The sequence below is a fragment of the Athene noctua genome, chromosome 2 (assembly GCF_965140245.1).
Source record: "Athene noctua chromosome 2, bAthNoc1.hap1.1, whole genome shotgun sequence".
Lineage (NCBI taxonomy): Eukaryota > Metazoa > Chordata > Aves > Strigiformes > Strigidae > Athene > Athene noctua.
The window spans coordinates 90,199,254-90,215,518 of record NC_134038.1 but is presented as its reverse complement, the minus strand read 5'-3'; the positions used below and the strand labels follow the sequence as shown (position 1 = coordinate 90,215,518).

At 36.2% G+C, this 16,265-nt stretch overlaps 1 protein-coding gene across 2 annotated transcripts in view; it reads left to right on the top strand.

The window, feature by feature from the left end:
- Positions 1 to 16,265, top strand: part of DROSHA (drosha ribonuclease III) — a 75,075-nt gene that overhangs the window by 19,154 nt on the left and 39,656 nt on the right. Inside the window, exons 11-17 of one of the 2 annotated variants that reach the window (XM_074899549.1) lie at positions 1,161 to 1,232; positions 2,840 to 2,921; positions 4,198 to 4,272; positions 5,677 to 5,700; positions 7,640 to 7,809; positions 12,239 to 12,363; positions 15,559 to 15,658. In XM_074899549.1, coding sequence (XP_074755650.1) covers positions 1,161 to 1,232; positions 2,840 to 2,921; positions 4,198 to 4,272; positions 5,677 to 5,700; positions 7,640 to 7,809; positions 12,239 to 12,363; positions 15,559 to 15,658 — 648 coding nt within the window. The remainder of the gene's footprint in view (positions 1 to 1,160; positions 1,233 to 2,839; positions 2,922 to 4,197; positions 4,273 to 5,676; positions 5,701 to 7,639; positions 7,810 to 12,238; positions 12,364 to 15,558; positions 15,659 to 16,265) is intronic. The other variant, XM_074899550.1, reaches the window with a different exon arrangement.

Below are 16,265 nucleotides of genomic sequence, written 5' to 3'. Positions count from 1 at the left end.
ATATCCTCTCCTGGTTGAACTTACAGGTTAGAAAGCAATCAAACACTCCCTGTATTTTTTTTGTTTTTTAAAAGCCCCTCTAATTTAAATGTGACAGGTTTTCCTCTCCTCAGGTTCTAATTGGGACATTTGACTTCCAAGGTTTTGTATTTTTCTATTCACCTTTAATATTTTATCAAATTTTAGGAAATGCTATTTTTTGTTTGGTTGTTTGGTATAGCTTGTTAGTTTATCATGCAGATAGAGACACATTTTTATAAACAAAACAGTCAAATGTTTGACAGTGGGCTGCAAGAATATGCAAGCAGAATATCGCATTTCGGCTAAATCCATTGATTTCAGTTCCATACTAGCAGTGTTCAGATATTTATCTATGTGATTATCAATGCAAAATAACCTTGGTTTGCTTCATTTTCACAGACCATTAAATTGTTCTAAGATTCTTTTAAGCTTGCAAGACCAGTGAACGTAACCTTCTAAGATCTGTAGATGTGTAGGGTAGGATTAGGCATTTCTGTAGTCTTTTCGAAATCTAGCTTTTTTGCTTTAAAAACTCTCTTTTAAAACAAACAAATAAACAAAAATCTTCAACTGTCCATGGACCGTGCAGACAAAGGAACCTTTTTTCAAAGGTGAAAAAAAGTAATTAGATGCTTGTTTTACTGGTTAGTTGAATGAACTCTGAGAATATTTGCTGTATGAAATTAGTATAAACCTACAAATTTATCCTGAAGTTCCTGCATTGTATTGCTATGACTTAAAGCCATGTTTTAAGACAGTATAACTAACAGAATTGCCAGTTTGCTAAAACCACCATGCCTTCAGGTCACTGTAAGTCTGACATATTGTATCACCAACTATAAATTCCCTTCCAAATATACAGGTGAGAGAAGATATGGGTTGACTGAGCTTTGCTTTTTCTTCTAAATAAATTTTCATCTCCAGTAGATGGCATTATTTAATCTTCCTTTACCATGCACAGAGGTGGAGGTTAGAACTGTTACTTCTTTAGCACATGCTTGTGCTCCTGTCTTTGCATGATCCCCCAGAGCAGTAAGTGCCCTTTTCAGCAGACAGTAATACTTTTGCATACAAAATTTTATTAAATATACATAGGATGCTGTATAGTTTTTCATGCTGAACTTCTATTTTCCTTCCAGATTCCTCTGTGTAAAGTAATCAGATTTAACATTGACTATACAATTCATTTCATTGAGGAGATGATGCCAGAGGTAAGAAGGATAATTAGTTAAAAAGTCAGAGTGGATTATGAGTTGTTGGTATGCTTAATAGATTAAACTCTTCAGAGTCCCATCTCATGAAGTCTCCAAGAGACAGGCTGTGTTCTGAATGAACGGCTGAAAAGAAACTTGCACTCACAGGTACTAGCATAAATCCGTCTACCTAGGCTATCATATATTAAAATCATATAGCGAGAAGTGCTTATATGCATAGCTTGTTTTCATTTTAATTTATATACAATATGTGTCAGGTACTCTTATCTGTAAGATGAGTTAGACATTATCCTTCTTTTATGGATGACAAAATAAGGCATATGGAGGTGCTGGCTTGCCAGGAACCACGTAAGTCAATGGCAGTGCTGAAACTTAATCATAAGTTTGAAGCTCTGAAGATTGCTTATCAGTACTTAATATAAACTGTTGCCAAAACAAATTTCCGGTGGATACAAACAAAGCACATTTAGTTCATAATCTTTTTTTTTTTTATTACAAATTAATCCCTCGTGAAGCCAGTTTGTGAAGTAAATTGCTTCAGTGGAACAGCATGTGTAGGTACAGAAACACCCCTGCATATTAACTACGAAGATAGGATCAGTGTTTAATTTAGTCACATATATTTACATTTTTCTTTCTAGTTATCGTTTTTTGTTGCTCAACAGCATCTAAATATATGCAAGAACCCTGAAATTCCTCAGCAAGATTAATGTGATCAAAGCAATTCACGTCTTGTTACTGAATCTGCTGTGTTGTCACCAAATCTTGTTCTAAACCAACAAATGGCCACCAAGCAAAATAGAGAATTTGACTTTTTTTTTTATTCCTGGTCAACTAGCTGCAGCACTATTTGCAGACTGTCTTTATTAATGCATTCTTGTGAAAGAGATTGTGTTGTTGAGTTTGAAATTTATGGCTGCTATCATACACATTAAATTTATATCAACCTGGCTCAATTTTGTTCATTAAGGAAGGCTTTTTAAGTTCCTTAATTTCTGAATGAAAGCTCTTTGCAGGAGTTGCTTCCTCATTTGATGAGAAGAATGTGGGTTTTTTTGTTTTTCTTTTTTGCTTCCTCATTTGATGAGAAGAATGTGGTTTTTTTTGTTTTTCTTTTTATTCTTTTCCTGTTGGTTCTTGAGGTCAAACCCCTCAATTTACTTTGTACTGATATGGTGCTATGGAAGTGATCATATATCACAGATGGTGATTTATAAACTTTTAATATGAACATGTAGGAAAAAGTGAATTATGAAGAAGGTCCTTCTCAGAAATATGTCATCTGCTTAGCATACTCAGGTGAAAGGGTTTTAGTGCATGGCAAATTATCGCAGATTCATAATTTCTGCCTATAGTGTTGATTTGGACATTGACTAAAGAGTCTTCCTTACAATGCTTTCTTGACAGAGATTTCGGAAGAGATCACTGTGTTATGTTACAGTAGATGATTATAAATATATCAATATTGTTTCCAAAGCCTAGTGTCTTGCAGTTGGTAAATATGATGACACTGTTTTTTTCATTATTTTATTTATACATGAGTGGCATTATTTGTATTACAGTATTATATAATTGTAATTTTGGTTTATTTTTTTCTTCCTCAGAATTTTTGTGTGAGAGGTCTTGAGCTGTTCTCTTCATATCTATTCAAAGATATTTTGGAGCTTTATGACTGGAATCTTAAAGGTAGTTTTAATTTAGGGGAAAAAAACCATACAAAATCCCAATTAATTGTAGATTTTGAAAATAGGACTCTTCCTTGGTTTAAAAAGAAAAGACTGGGGCGGGACCTCAAAAGAACAAAGCCAAATGCTGTTTTACTTAAGAGGGACAAACTTCCACTTTGTTGTTCAAGAAGGTGAAATATTACAGTTCGTTAGTATGGGCTGTAGCAATAAAAATGCACAGACTTGGCACTGTATTCTTGTAGATAAACTAAATTTCTTTCTTAATCCAAAACTATTCTTTTTAATCAAACAGTGAATATTATCGTATGTTTAATATCGCACTGTATCGTGTGCATGGTGTTTTGAAAGCAGGGTGTCACGTAAAGTATTGTCTCTGTTTTCACAAGCCACCAAACAAGTTACTCATATAATATTTCTCTACAGTCACCTTACGAAGCAGTGTCAAACAGACAACCGTAGAGGGATAATATATCATTATAGCTGAATGTTTTTGACTTGACAAGATGAAAATATATGTTTCTGTGAAGACTGCAACAAAGGAGAATTTCAGGGATGATCCTTTCCTTGGTCTGAAAGAAAACTGAGAATATCAAAGGAATTTCATTTCAGAATCTGTAGGGTGTGTTTTGGTGTCTTGACTATCTGTGGAGATGCACTCTGCATTTATTGCAGTTAAACAACAGAGGGGCATTCAAATTTCAGACATTTTGTGTAGCCTTCTTTGGTTTCATACTAAATGTATTCTAATATCAATGTTATCTTTCATATTATTGGTTCTGATTGTTCTCTCTTTTTTAACACAAGGTACTTAGTGGTTTTGGTTTTATTTTCATGAAAAGGTTTGGGTGATGAAATAGGAAATTAAAAAAACAAAAAATAGGAACGTGGAAATTTCCTTGTTATCTTTGTTATTATAACCAAAAGACACCCCACTAACTGGGAGGGACTAATACACTAATGCTTGTGTCTGTAAGGCTAAAGTGAGTTAACAATATTTTTCTGTAAAACATTTTTTTAAAAACTACTGTGTTTGTGTTAGATTATTTTTAAATCATTGTAGCTTTCTTTAAAATTGTCCATGTGAAAGCTTTCACTAGAAGTTGTTACTCTGTTCTCTGCTGTGCATTTTGTTACTTTTCTGACTGAACTTCAGGCCCTATCAAATGTAGTCACCTTTCATTGATTTAATCTGCAGCAGAGTTGCCTTCTTTTTTTTTTCTTCTCTTGCAAATATGTGGCTGTTCATAAATTTCCCATATTTGTTCATATTTAAGGTCCTTCACTTGAAAATGATTCTGTCTCCTGCCCCAGATTTCACTTCATGCCACGATTTGTGAGATTTCTTCCAGGTAATGTTTGAATTATGTAGCTTTATGTAAAAAACCCCAACAAACTCTCCCCCTCCAAAAAAAATCCCCCAAACCAACAAACCAGACAACAAACCAACACAAAAAAACCTATTGCAAGTCAAATGGTTTAGCTGGTGCTGAGATCTGGAGCTTCCATCTAGAGTCTTTAGTGCTTGCCTGCAGTGTGGATGGTTTACTCACAACTGGGATTCATATAAGTGGGCCAAGTCTTGCTTCCAGCTTTTGTCTCTGTTGTGCTGCTGGGTCATCCTTGTCTTGCCCTGTGATGGAGCTGTGGCATTTGAGGAGTGCTGTTACCTAATTTCACATGTGAAGCTTAATTTAATGTCCCCTCTGCTCTTCAGGATACTATGTGATTGTATTAAAACTCTTGATGTGCAGTTTTGAGGGTCAGCATGATTGGCACCCCTGAGCACATGTTGTTTTGATTGTTTCTTTCTATATCTTAATGCAAGCTTAGACCTTGCAGCAAATTATGAAAGACAGACAAACGTAATTCCAGTGCAGTTCAACCCTAGCCTGCCAGCCAAGGACAAGCTTCAGTGTGGAGTGTTATGCTCATTTTGAATGAACAGCTTATGCAGGCATTTAACACATCCTACGATACTAGGACAGACTTTCAGTTGATATAAATGTCATGGCTCCATTGAACTGTGTCCTGCTGAGATCCTGCCAGTGATTGCTCCAGAAGGGTTGTATGGACAGGAGGATGCGTTTCAGTTGCTGGACTGAGGGTGCAGATGAGACCTGGAACAATCTTCATCAAGAGGGCTGTGGCCTGGAGGTGCTCTCTGCTCTGGGTTTTGAAACTTAGTTGGGATATTAATTATAGCTGTAACTAAATGAAGTTTGGCTCATTACTGTGGAGAGTACTGATGGCTAGATGACTATGTCTAATTGTTGTTCCTTCCTGGATACAAAACACTGTTCAATCAGAAGCAGAGCTCTGAGGCTTGCTAGCAAACATTGATTTGGTTCTGCTGAAGCAATTTACAAAATAAGCCATCAAACCACATGTGGCTGATTAACTTGACCTCATCACAAAATGACAGCAAGTTTGACCTGTCTGGTTTGTGTAGCTTGAGGGTGTTTTTCTGTTCATTTGGGGGTTTTATATTCTGATTAATTTTATTCTAGTTTAGAAGTCAGCTCTTTCTGCGCTGTTGGATTGTTTACTGATAGGGAGAGATAAGCCTCTATGACATGTATTCCTGTGTGCTTCCTCTTTTGGGTTCCCAGCCTTCTAGCTCCAAAAATGGCATTTTCCTGATATTTCTGCATATATAGTTGCCTTTTAGCACCTTTGACAAATCTTGTTTTAATCAAGTTTGCGTTTTGTATTGATTATTTTTTGAGATGTCCTTGGGGATTTTTAATTTCCAGAGAATGGGAATCTATTTCTTTCAGGTATGTTTGCAGAACATCATATATCTGTGTCTATTCAAAGAAGATATATTGGTGTAACAGACCTCCACGCATCCATCAACTGTCTCTTTAACGTAGAAATGAATTGCTGATTTCTCATCCCCTCTACTTTTCTTTGTTTCTTATTTTTCTAACGTTGTCTAAAAATATGAGGTTTGGGATGTCACATTTTCTATGTGGATTACTTAGAGACATGCCTTGGGTAGCTCTGAGCTTTGAGCTAATCATAATGGGTTTACTGAGTGCCAGAGATGCATGGCATGTGGAATAGTTGCTGTATTGTATTAATTGTGATAGATTTTTACGATGATAAATATATTAAGAGAGTGAAAGACTAAAAAAAACCATTTGAGCAACTCCTGAGTACTGCATGTTCAGACCCACGAAGGGTCAGGTCTCTAGCTACTGTTTAGCACAGCTGTCTATAGCAACCTGTACCCTTCCTGTACACGGTTTTCAGTGAGTAAGGCTACACCTTTTTTTAGTGATTGTTGGATATGGGCTGCCTCTTGCTTAACAGTATAATCTAGTTGTTGACAAAGACAAAAGTCTTGTAAACTGAGTCCCCCTTTAATTTGAAGGAAAACTTTGCACATTTAAAAATCTACCACTGTGGTTATGTAGAAGTGTATTGTTTCCAGTGCGGTTTGGGGTGTATTTTCCCCATTTAAGATTCCCTCTTGCAGTCTGGATGAGGGTAGTTGTTCTAAGAAGCCAAGTTATATCATTCCCTTTCATCTTTTCTGTACCATAGTGCTGTAATCCCAGCTGAAGTAAGAGAAGGGCTTGTTCCCTTATGCATCTTGTAGAGGACATCATTTTAAACAACGCTGATGTTATGCAGCAGTTCTGCCAGGCTTTTCCTGTGTGCTTGGGATAACATTCCTTGTGGTGTGGCATCATCCCCCATGTTGCTCTGAAGCTTTACTTCTGTTTTTTCTCCATTTCTTTTTTGGTGTGTGTAGTGATAGAGAGGATGTACTCAGTGGCAGGACCACATTGCTCCTGCTCCCTGGGGAAGGTAAATCAATGTTTGTGCTCTGTGGGGATGAAACTTGAAGATGCCTCGATACCTACAGATTAGTAACCTGTTGTTGAAGGAGAGTGTTGGAGAGATGTGTGTCAAAATTAAAGCACTGCAGTAACATGTATATCTTGTTTGCTCACATGAGCGGAAATACTGAATTTGAATAGTCAGTGTCTTTTAAGTGGTGGTCTGTCAGAGCCGTCACTCCTCTTTCCTGTTTACATCTTCACATCTGTGACTGGCTACTTGGAGCCAGTCAGATGTTTACTGTACTGTCTTCCTTTGTTGCAAACAGCCTTTGCTGTTTTCGTGGGGTCTCAGAAGTATTTAGCAGTTTTCACGTGCCTTTGATTCATGTAATGACCAAAGACAGCATGAGGCTCTTTAGTCTTAATTACTGCAGATACAGCATGTAAGCACTAGAGATGAGTTTAAAATGCAGGGATAACTTGCTACATTCATCCAAAAGTATCCTGTAAAATTTTAAGTGTTTTTAAAAAAAGATGCATAAATGCCTAAAGGCTGTTTAACTACCATTGTAAAAAGAATGATAAAAGTATGAAAAGGAAGATATAACTGGACAATGTAACTGATTGTTCTGCCTACTAATTTTAAAGTTTTTTGAGGCAAGTTAGGAACTTCAGTGTTACAGTATGATGAAACTGTTAGTCTTGCTGCCATTACGGTTAGTGCTTTCAGTTTAGCAAAGTGTTCGTGCATTGTGCAGTATTCATCAATAAAACATTTGCCTTCATATTTGTCAAGTCGCTTAAGTGTTTTGCATTTTATTTTGCTCATCCAGATATTTTATGTGTTCCACATATTTTTTCTTTTACTCATGCTTTAGGAGTGAATATCTGAAATGTGTTTGGTTTATTTATTTATGTTTTTAAGATGGAGGAAAAGAAGTGCTCTCAATGCATCAGATTCTTCTGTATTTGTTACGATGCAATAAAGCTCTGGTGCCTGAAGAGGAGATTGCCAACATGCTTCAGTGGGAAGAACTGGAATGGCAGAAATATGCAGAAGAATGCAAAGGGATGATCGTTACCAGCCCTGGCATGGTACAGCAAAGAATTCTGATTTATGAACAACCCAATGACACGTATATTTCCTGTTTCAGAGAGTTTGCTACAGACTGAATGGGAAAGGAAAAAGATGACCAGTAACAGTTGCAGATTGCTATAGGAACAGTCCATTGACTTGGTGCAGTCGTGGGAAGAGTTGCACTATCGGCTGCTCTACAGAAGGGCAGATTTCCAAATGAGCACTGTTTCGATGTGCATGTTAAAAGGAATGACTACATTTTATGCATGTGTAACTATAGTTTGCTCCTCTGCTTTCTTATTTTGTCAGACAGTCTTTATGTTCATAATCTCATTCTCTTTCCCCTGACACAGGACTGGAGAATTAGTAACTATTTGCTATTTTCTTTCATCTTGCTCTTTTGACCCCCTAGCTCTATTTAAAGTGCTCTATCCAGATGCTGCCCTGAATATGGAAAAGGTGTTTTCTGCTTATTAGGTTTTTTCCACATTTTTTCTATGTTGCTCTCACACTGATGAATTTTGTGTACATTAATGAATGCATCTATTAATTTTCAGTGCCACGCTTGAAACCCCTATGGCCTTATTATTTCTGGAACAATTAGTATTTTAAAGCATATGTTCTCTGAACACAGCTCCTTTCAACTTCAGCGTTTAATGTGAATTTAGCCCATTTTTCTGACTTTGACACTTGAGAAATGTGCATCATAAGAATAGATGATGTCCACTAAAAGCTGCAGGATTCTGTTTGTGTGGTTTAGTCCTTATTGCCAAGTGTTATCTCAGTAGTAGAGGCATATTTTAAACTTAATATTTTAGACTGCCATGTGGCTTTCTCGGTTGTAATACCTTTCTTTCTCTGACTTCGTTTTCCTCCTTTGCTCGTAGCTCAGCTTCTTAGCTTCTGCAGAAAAAGTGTGACTTGGTATCATTCGTAAGGGGAAATTTAGTTTGCTAACTAAAAAACCGGTCCTCAAACTGCCGCCAGGGTGACTTCCTAAATATATTTTTTGAGTTCATATTTTTAAGTATGACAGCATTACATTCAGTAAAGTACTTTATAAGCTAATCATAACTTGAGCAGGATAATTTATTTTTCCCTTGATTTCATTCTGAGTGTTTCCATTCTGGCTAAAACTTTCTAAACCAAAAGGAAAATACGGTCATCTGTGGGAACATGAAATACAGAATACACGTAGACCCTATGGAAAACTCTACCTGAGCTGGTTAAAACCAAGTGCTAAATCAGTCTCATAATAGAAACTGTTAGACAGCCTTAACTGTTCAACTTAACATTGCCTGTGGTTTCTGTGCCACAAGGTAGTCATAAGTATCAGCATCTAAATGGTATACACAGACATAACTTCAGTGATTTTGCTGAAGATATGCTGACTTTAGCTAGCTGAAAACTTGCTTTTTTGTTTAGCTTGAAGGAATGCATGTATGCTCCTTCCTTGTGTCGCTGAACTGAAAATGTCTGTATGCACAAGGCAGTGCAGGTTTTGAGTGGTAGTGTTAATTTTGAGATTTTGTGTGATTTTTACTGACAAACTTTGCATTTTACAAGACAGTGTTTTGAAAGATACCTGTGGACATGAAAATATGTAAACATAAAAGAAATCTGCAGCACTTTGAAATGTTGTCATTTTACAATGCCATCATTAGAACATGTTTTTTCTCTCAAGATTGCAATGATTTTCTTCTTAGTTTGTGAATTTTTTCTGTTCATTGCAGCATATTCTATTGAGTATGAAAGTAAGCAAAAAACAAGAGTATGAAAGTATTTTCTGTGCATTTTACAACATTAGAAGGCAGCGCAGTTCTGCTATAGAGACAATGTGAAACTGTTTTAGAAAATGACAGCTCTTCAATTTTATCCACTTGACACAACAAAGTAAAAACACTAAATTTTATTTTACTGCTTTCCTTCACAACATCACTTCAGAAATAATAGTTCCTCTTCTGAGCAGACCTAGGTTTTATATATGCATTTTATTTTTTTAAAAAGTGAGGTGTGTATATGAATTATGGGGAAGGGAAAAAAAATTGATAGACATATAAATCCCATTTACTTGAACAACTAACAATAGTTCATCATTATTTGAAACCATTTGATTTATTGATGGTGTTTCATTAGTTCAGTGAAACTTTGTGTTGGAGCAGATGTACAGGTTCTCAAATTTTAATCCTCTTCAATACTTCACTCTTTCTAAAATATTGTTGCTTTTCTCACTAGCACAAATATATATGTTTAGCATTTTTTTGTACTACGTCTGCATGCAAATTCATTATGTCTTCTAGTATCAGCAAGCTTTGACTTTTGGAGTAGGAAACAAAGATAGTGGGCTTCTGTTCTGTTAGAATTTCTTTGGTTTTGATGAGGTCTTAAAAGCAAGGTTGTCATTATTAGATGGTCTCTCACAGTACTTGTAAAAGAACACGGGGGTAGAAATCTGGAAGAATAACATCTAATTTTCTTGCATCCTGTCCACTGGTGCACAATTTATACTGTATGTTTCTGTATGGTGCTGTTTGTTCATTCAACCTTCAAAACAGCACCAGAGCTGTGTTCACCGTCCTGAAGGAACAAAGCTGAGATACACCCCTCTCATAACTGTCAGTGAAGGAACAATTATGATTAAGTCATTCAAACAAGGAGTTATTTTGTCCTGGTTGTTACCAGGCATCTGTGAACAGCTGTATAACTGAGTGGTAAAACTCAAAGGCAATGGCATATGAAGTCTGGTTCTGAGTGATCTTGAAGCCACACATGTCACAGACCCTGTCATAGGCTCATTGAAAGCTCTTTTCACTTTCACACCTTTGAGGATAAGATTACTTCTATCTAAGTATCAAAAATGTGAAACATTTGAATAGGAAAATATTGTCTGTAATTTGTTATTGTTCAATATTCTGTTAATATTTTGCAGCCTTGGTTCTCAGAGGAGTTGTGCAGCAGGGCTGCTTTTTTGAGGGTGATGGGAGAAGTTCCTAATTTTTAGTGTTAAGGAAGTGGAGAACCAATGAACAACTTTTGTGAGGATACAAACTTTTCAAATTGGCATTGTGCAAACCCCACAAAACCAGATAAACTTAAATTTCAGGACTTTAAGCTCTGGTTTAGAGAACAACATTTTACCTGCTATAAATCCTCCCCATGTTTTCATTAGATTTTGTTGTCCTAATCCCTTTTTATTAGAAGTGCTGTGGGGAAAACCTTTTTTTTTTCTTTTTTTTTTTTTTTCAAAGGGAAGCCGATAAGCATTTTTCCCTTAAAAAATGTTTCTCTATCTGAATGTCAAAGTTTTAAGTAAGTTTTTGTTTTTCTAGAATAGATTAGAAATGTGGCCACCTGATGAGGCTTAACTTTATTTATAGAATTGGCTTTGCTTATCCATGCAGAAAATGATTCCTGTGAACAGTTCTACCAAGGTGGTTTGAAGGGTGAAAGCTTTGTTCTTGACGCCGTTTTTATTATTTTGTGAAGAGAATGGTGGCAGCTCTTTCTGTAACTTTGAAACTCATCTTTGAGAGATTCACAATACTAAATTAGAAGTTTTGAGGTGCAGGTAACTAGAAGTAATGCCCTTTTTCTGAAACCTTAGACAAGCAGAAAATATTGGCCTCATCCAGCTGATTGCAAAGTGGGGAGTAAGCAGGCACATAACAAAGCAGTTTGCCAGGTAATGAAGAAAATGTTTACTTGGAAACAAACTGTGCACCTTCAACTGTTTTTAAATACGTTAGATAAGTGATCGAGGGCTCGGTAAGCAGCATGTCTTCTACAGTGACATGCAATTACTCATTTTCTGCGTTTTTAGACGTGAAGCAAAAGTTGCTCCTTCTACCCTGTCCTTTTTAACTATAAAAATAATGTATGTTTTGAAGTGTAAAAAGGACAAAAGTCTCCTCATTATACAAGACCGTATTCTTCATTGTACACATCAGCCTAGGAGCCTTTTCTAAGAGTAGCATGACAGATTTTTTTCATGCTGTTTGGTGGGTGTGATTGAATGAATCTAATAGTGGCTTCACTTGCTTTGGGAAATCAGGAACAAAAGTAAAATTAGAGAGGTAACCTGTTTTTAGCAAACTTCTCAGGCATGTGGGAGCTTGGGTACCAGAATGCCAATCCTGATTTGATTTCCATTGTGAAACTGTCCGAAGACAGTTGCTTTAAGTTCTCAGAAATAATCAAACTGTAAATTTCCTTACTTGTAAAATGAAAATAAAAATAGTTCCTTTTTTCACTGAGAGCTAAGTCAATTAACTTTGTTTCAGTCATTGTCATTGCGGAATATTTATTATAATATTATTGATTAGGTTTATGTGTGTTTTAATAAGCTTGGAATATTGCTACTTTGTGGTTCCTGGATAGTGTGGGCTAGAGGCAATAAATTTTCCATGGAGCTATTGTCAATTAGGTGTATTTTGTTTTTTCTCCTAGAAACCCAGCTCAGTTCGTATTGATCAACTGGACCGTGAACAGTTCAATCCTGATGTAATTACTTTCCCCATTATTGTCCACTTCGGAATACGACCTGCTCAACTCAGTTATGCTGGGGATCCTCAGTAAGATGCTTTTCCTTCCATCTTTTGTTCAGAAACTCATTACTGTTTTCATTTGTGGCTTAAATAGGACTTGTTTATGTACTTAATTGAGTCTGATATAAAGCTTAGTGCTTATGACATTGGACACAAGCTCTTGTAAATTAGAGAATATAAGGTATAGCTTCTATTTTCTGGCATAATTCAGAATCTGCTGAAGTAAGTATGCACGCATGTGTGGTATGAAATTTCTTAACCTGACAATAGCTCTCTCTTCTAGGTCAGACAAAAGGTACCTCAAGCTCCACGTTATTTCTCTGAAAGGCCAATTGGGGGTTTTTAGTGTTACACTATAGTGTAACATGAAGGCATAGATAGGAGGAGAAATACCCAGGCTTCCAAAGGTCTGTAGCATAGGGACTTCTGAGCTGGAGGATGTATTGAGATAATTTTGTTTAACCGCCCTGAATTGGACCTTCCTGCTCTAAATTTCTCAAATCACTGTTTGAATCTTTTTATGCTACTGTCCGGGAGAAGGTTCCAGGTAATCAATTCCCTAGTAATCTTGTGCATCACATGAAAAAGGACTGACTTTCGTTTCAGAGCTGCTATTTGATCGTTTAATTATATGCTCTTCAGGTCTTACATCTAATAATGAAGAATATAGCCATTTTCTGTTTGCTTCCTTCATGACATTTATGTTTCTTGAATCTTGCCATATTCTACCTAGCTGTCTCTTTCTGTGCCTTTAAGAATCACATCTACATACTGTTTCCTAGTTTGGAAGCTGTTTGTGTCCATGCTACTGTTCTCTGTACCTTTTATATCGTTATAGAGGTTGGGAGGAATGTAGTGAAGGAGTGGAGAGGGAATCAGCACTTCAGGCAGAGCAAGAAATACTGTTTCACTGTGGATTGGTGTAATGACATAAAAGCAATTGCTGCATTTTGTTCACAATTATTTTCTTAATTTCTGACAATTTCAGGGAACTTTTCCAATTATTTGGAGATCTGTTTTCTGAATGATGACAGACAGTATAGAGCCCATCTCTTGTGCATGAATAGTTAAGGTTGTCTTTTTCCTCATGTATTTTCCTCTAGTGTCTGTTAAGGATGTTGAATTTCACCTGCAGTTTTGAGGCCCAAACACTCACGTGTGCATGTATGACAGACATATTCTACAACTGCTTGCTGAGAATTCTAGATTTAATATGCTGGGAAGTGAGAAGAGTGCTTGTCCAGATAGTAACATACTTTCTTTTGGCCTTGAGCATGACTTTTAATCTTCTTCATAATTTAATTTTCTTATCCATAAAAAGAAAATAATTGACCAAAGAATTTAAGAACCACCTCTATTTTGATGTTGAATTTCTTAATATTTGTAAAATTCTAGTACCTTGCATTGAAAGCAGTATAAAGATACAAAAAGTATTCTTCCTGCACTTCTTTATTTAAACTTTCTTTAAAATTTCCATGGCTTTTTTTTTTTTTTTCCCCGAGCTGCTTACAGAATTTAGGTGTACTTTTTTTTTATCAAAGTAACAGAGCAGTTTTTGTGGAAGACCTCTGTGGTGCCATCATAAATCTTAGGCTTAACTCTGGTGTATGTGTGTAAAGTCCAGCAAAGGTTTTCCTCTAGTGTGTCTTTATAAAGTTCTAATACAGAATTTTTATTATTGTAATCTATTTATTAATTCTCATTTAACTGCAATAACAGAGCTTGTTCCATTCATATTAATACTAGTAGTAAAACATACATTGTAGATCATTGTTCTGGGTTTTTGTTTTTGGGTTGAAACCTCCTCATGGCATTTATTTGTTTTCTGGTTGGTTGATTTGTTCATTAACTCATTTTTCTTGTTTGGATGGGGATTTGGCAGAAATAGATGTTCTATTCTGCAGATTGCAAAAATGTGGAGAACAGACCATAAGAATAATCTATGGATTGACGATTTCAGATGTGTTTATAGACAGAAAAATTATCAGCGACTAGAGTCAGAGAGTATATATTCAAGAATGCTGCAGAGAAATAGATATGGAAGAAGTGCCAATAAGAGAAGATCTGTTTGTGTGCCTGTGAATGTGGGATGATGGAAAGATGATGAAATAGTAAAAGAGCTGCTGCTTCATTTACTGTTTTGCCACTAATTTGGTAACTTCCTACTAGAACCACTGCTCTAAGTTGGTGCTGAGGGAGATCTTCTTTTATAATGTGTATATATAAAAGAAAATAAATTAGCTGGATAAACTTTTTCCCCCTGTCCTCTAATTCTCCGCTTCTTATTAAACATCTGTTTTTTATGGATTTTCTTGAAAAAACTCTACGGACGTGATACTATTTTTAAGATGTCATTGTTTCCTAAGGAAACAAGGTCCATATCATGATTCTCTTGGTTGCTCCTCCCATGGTAACTTTTGAACCCGTTGATCAATTTCAGCTGAATATAACGGTGGAATGTTGTCTACAAATGGAGTAAATTCTTACCAGTTTTGTGAAAATCCATGCTAGATTGTAGAGGGACTCCCACCAAGGAAAGGTTGTTATTGAAGTTCATGTGTAATTAGACACCCCCAAAATAAGAAAGGCTAGATGGTTAGAGAAAACCAGAAATCTTAAGTATATGCTAACCACAGAGAAAACTTGACTTTTTGTTTCCATTCAGCACAGACCTGTAGGAGTGAAACTTCTGTTTCAGTGTTCACAGAATGACTTTGTGTTGCTCATGACTTCTAGAGCTCTTCCTCATGTGCTTCACTGAAATGTTTCAGCCATGTAAGGAGAGACACTTCTTGGGAAAGGTTACTACTGCTTTTGAGTGAGTGATAGGTAAAACCCTGTGAAGAAGAGGGAATCGTCACCTCCTTGAATTGAGATGTCATACTGCGGGCAAATCTTCTCAGCATGCAGAGGTGGCCCTTTGGAGAGGATGGGTGGATATCTGGGAGACCCGGGTTGTGCCCTGAGCTTTGCTATTCACCTCAGACTGTACACTGATGCCTCCTTTCTGCTGCTGCGTGCACCCCACTGGAACAACTGCAGAGACACTGTCACCTCTCTTGGAAAATGTTTTGAGATTTTTTTTCTGGAGCAAAAAGACACTTGTACACAATCTGTGTGAATATGGGTGCATTGCTAGGAGCTAGCATGTTCATAAGGACAAATGGTGAGAGACTTTTGTTGTGTTGACCAAAATATTTGTTTTCTGGTTTTGTCCTTCAGGTACCAAAAGCTGTGGAAGAGTTATGTGAAGCTGCGTCACCTGCTGGCTAATAGTCCCAAAGTCAAACAGGCTGATAAACAGAAATTATCACAGAGAGAGGTATACTGGGCCTTCCTATAACTGATAATAGAGCACAGTAATTCATGATGCAATAAAGCCATATGACCATCCTGTTTATGGAAACAATAGAAATCCTTCACAAAAGAATTTCTTTTCAGGCTGTTAACACTGATTTTATTTTTATCTTTCTTGTTAGTGAATGGAATTTTTTTCCTTTTTTCAGCTGTCAAACTACTGCAATTTTTTAACCCAATTATAGAAATGATCATTCTAGAACAATAACTTCTTTATAGCTATTGCCATTAATGGTTTCAAGAATTAGCATAGAGAAGGACTTTTATTTCAGAGTGCACTTTTAACTGGCTCATAATTTTAAACATTTATCTTCTGAGATAAAAACTGCCACATTTGTGCATGGTTTTAAACCATAATTTATTAGGCAGTCTTAGTGACATTCCATAAGATCTTTGAGTCAAAATCATCTGGTGGTTGTTATTTCCAGTAATCTTTAATGAAAAGTGGGGTATTTGTAGAATTTTTGTCTTTTCTCTGTCTTTTTTTTTTTTCCCTGAAGTGATGAGCAATAAGCATTCCCTAAGTGTAACCAATTGGGAATTAAAATCAGAAAAATAAAGTCACCTAAATA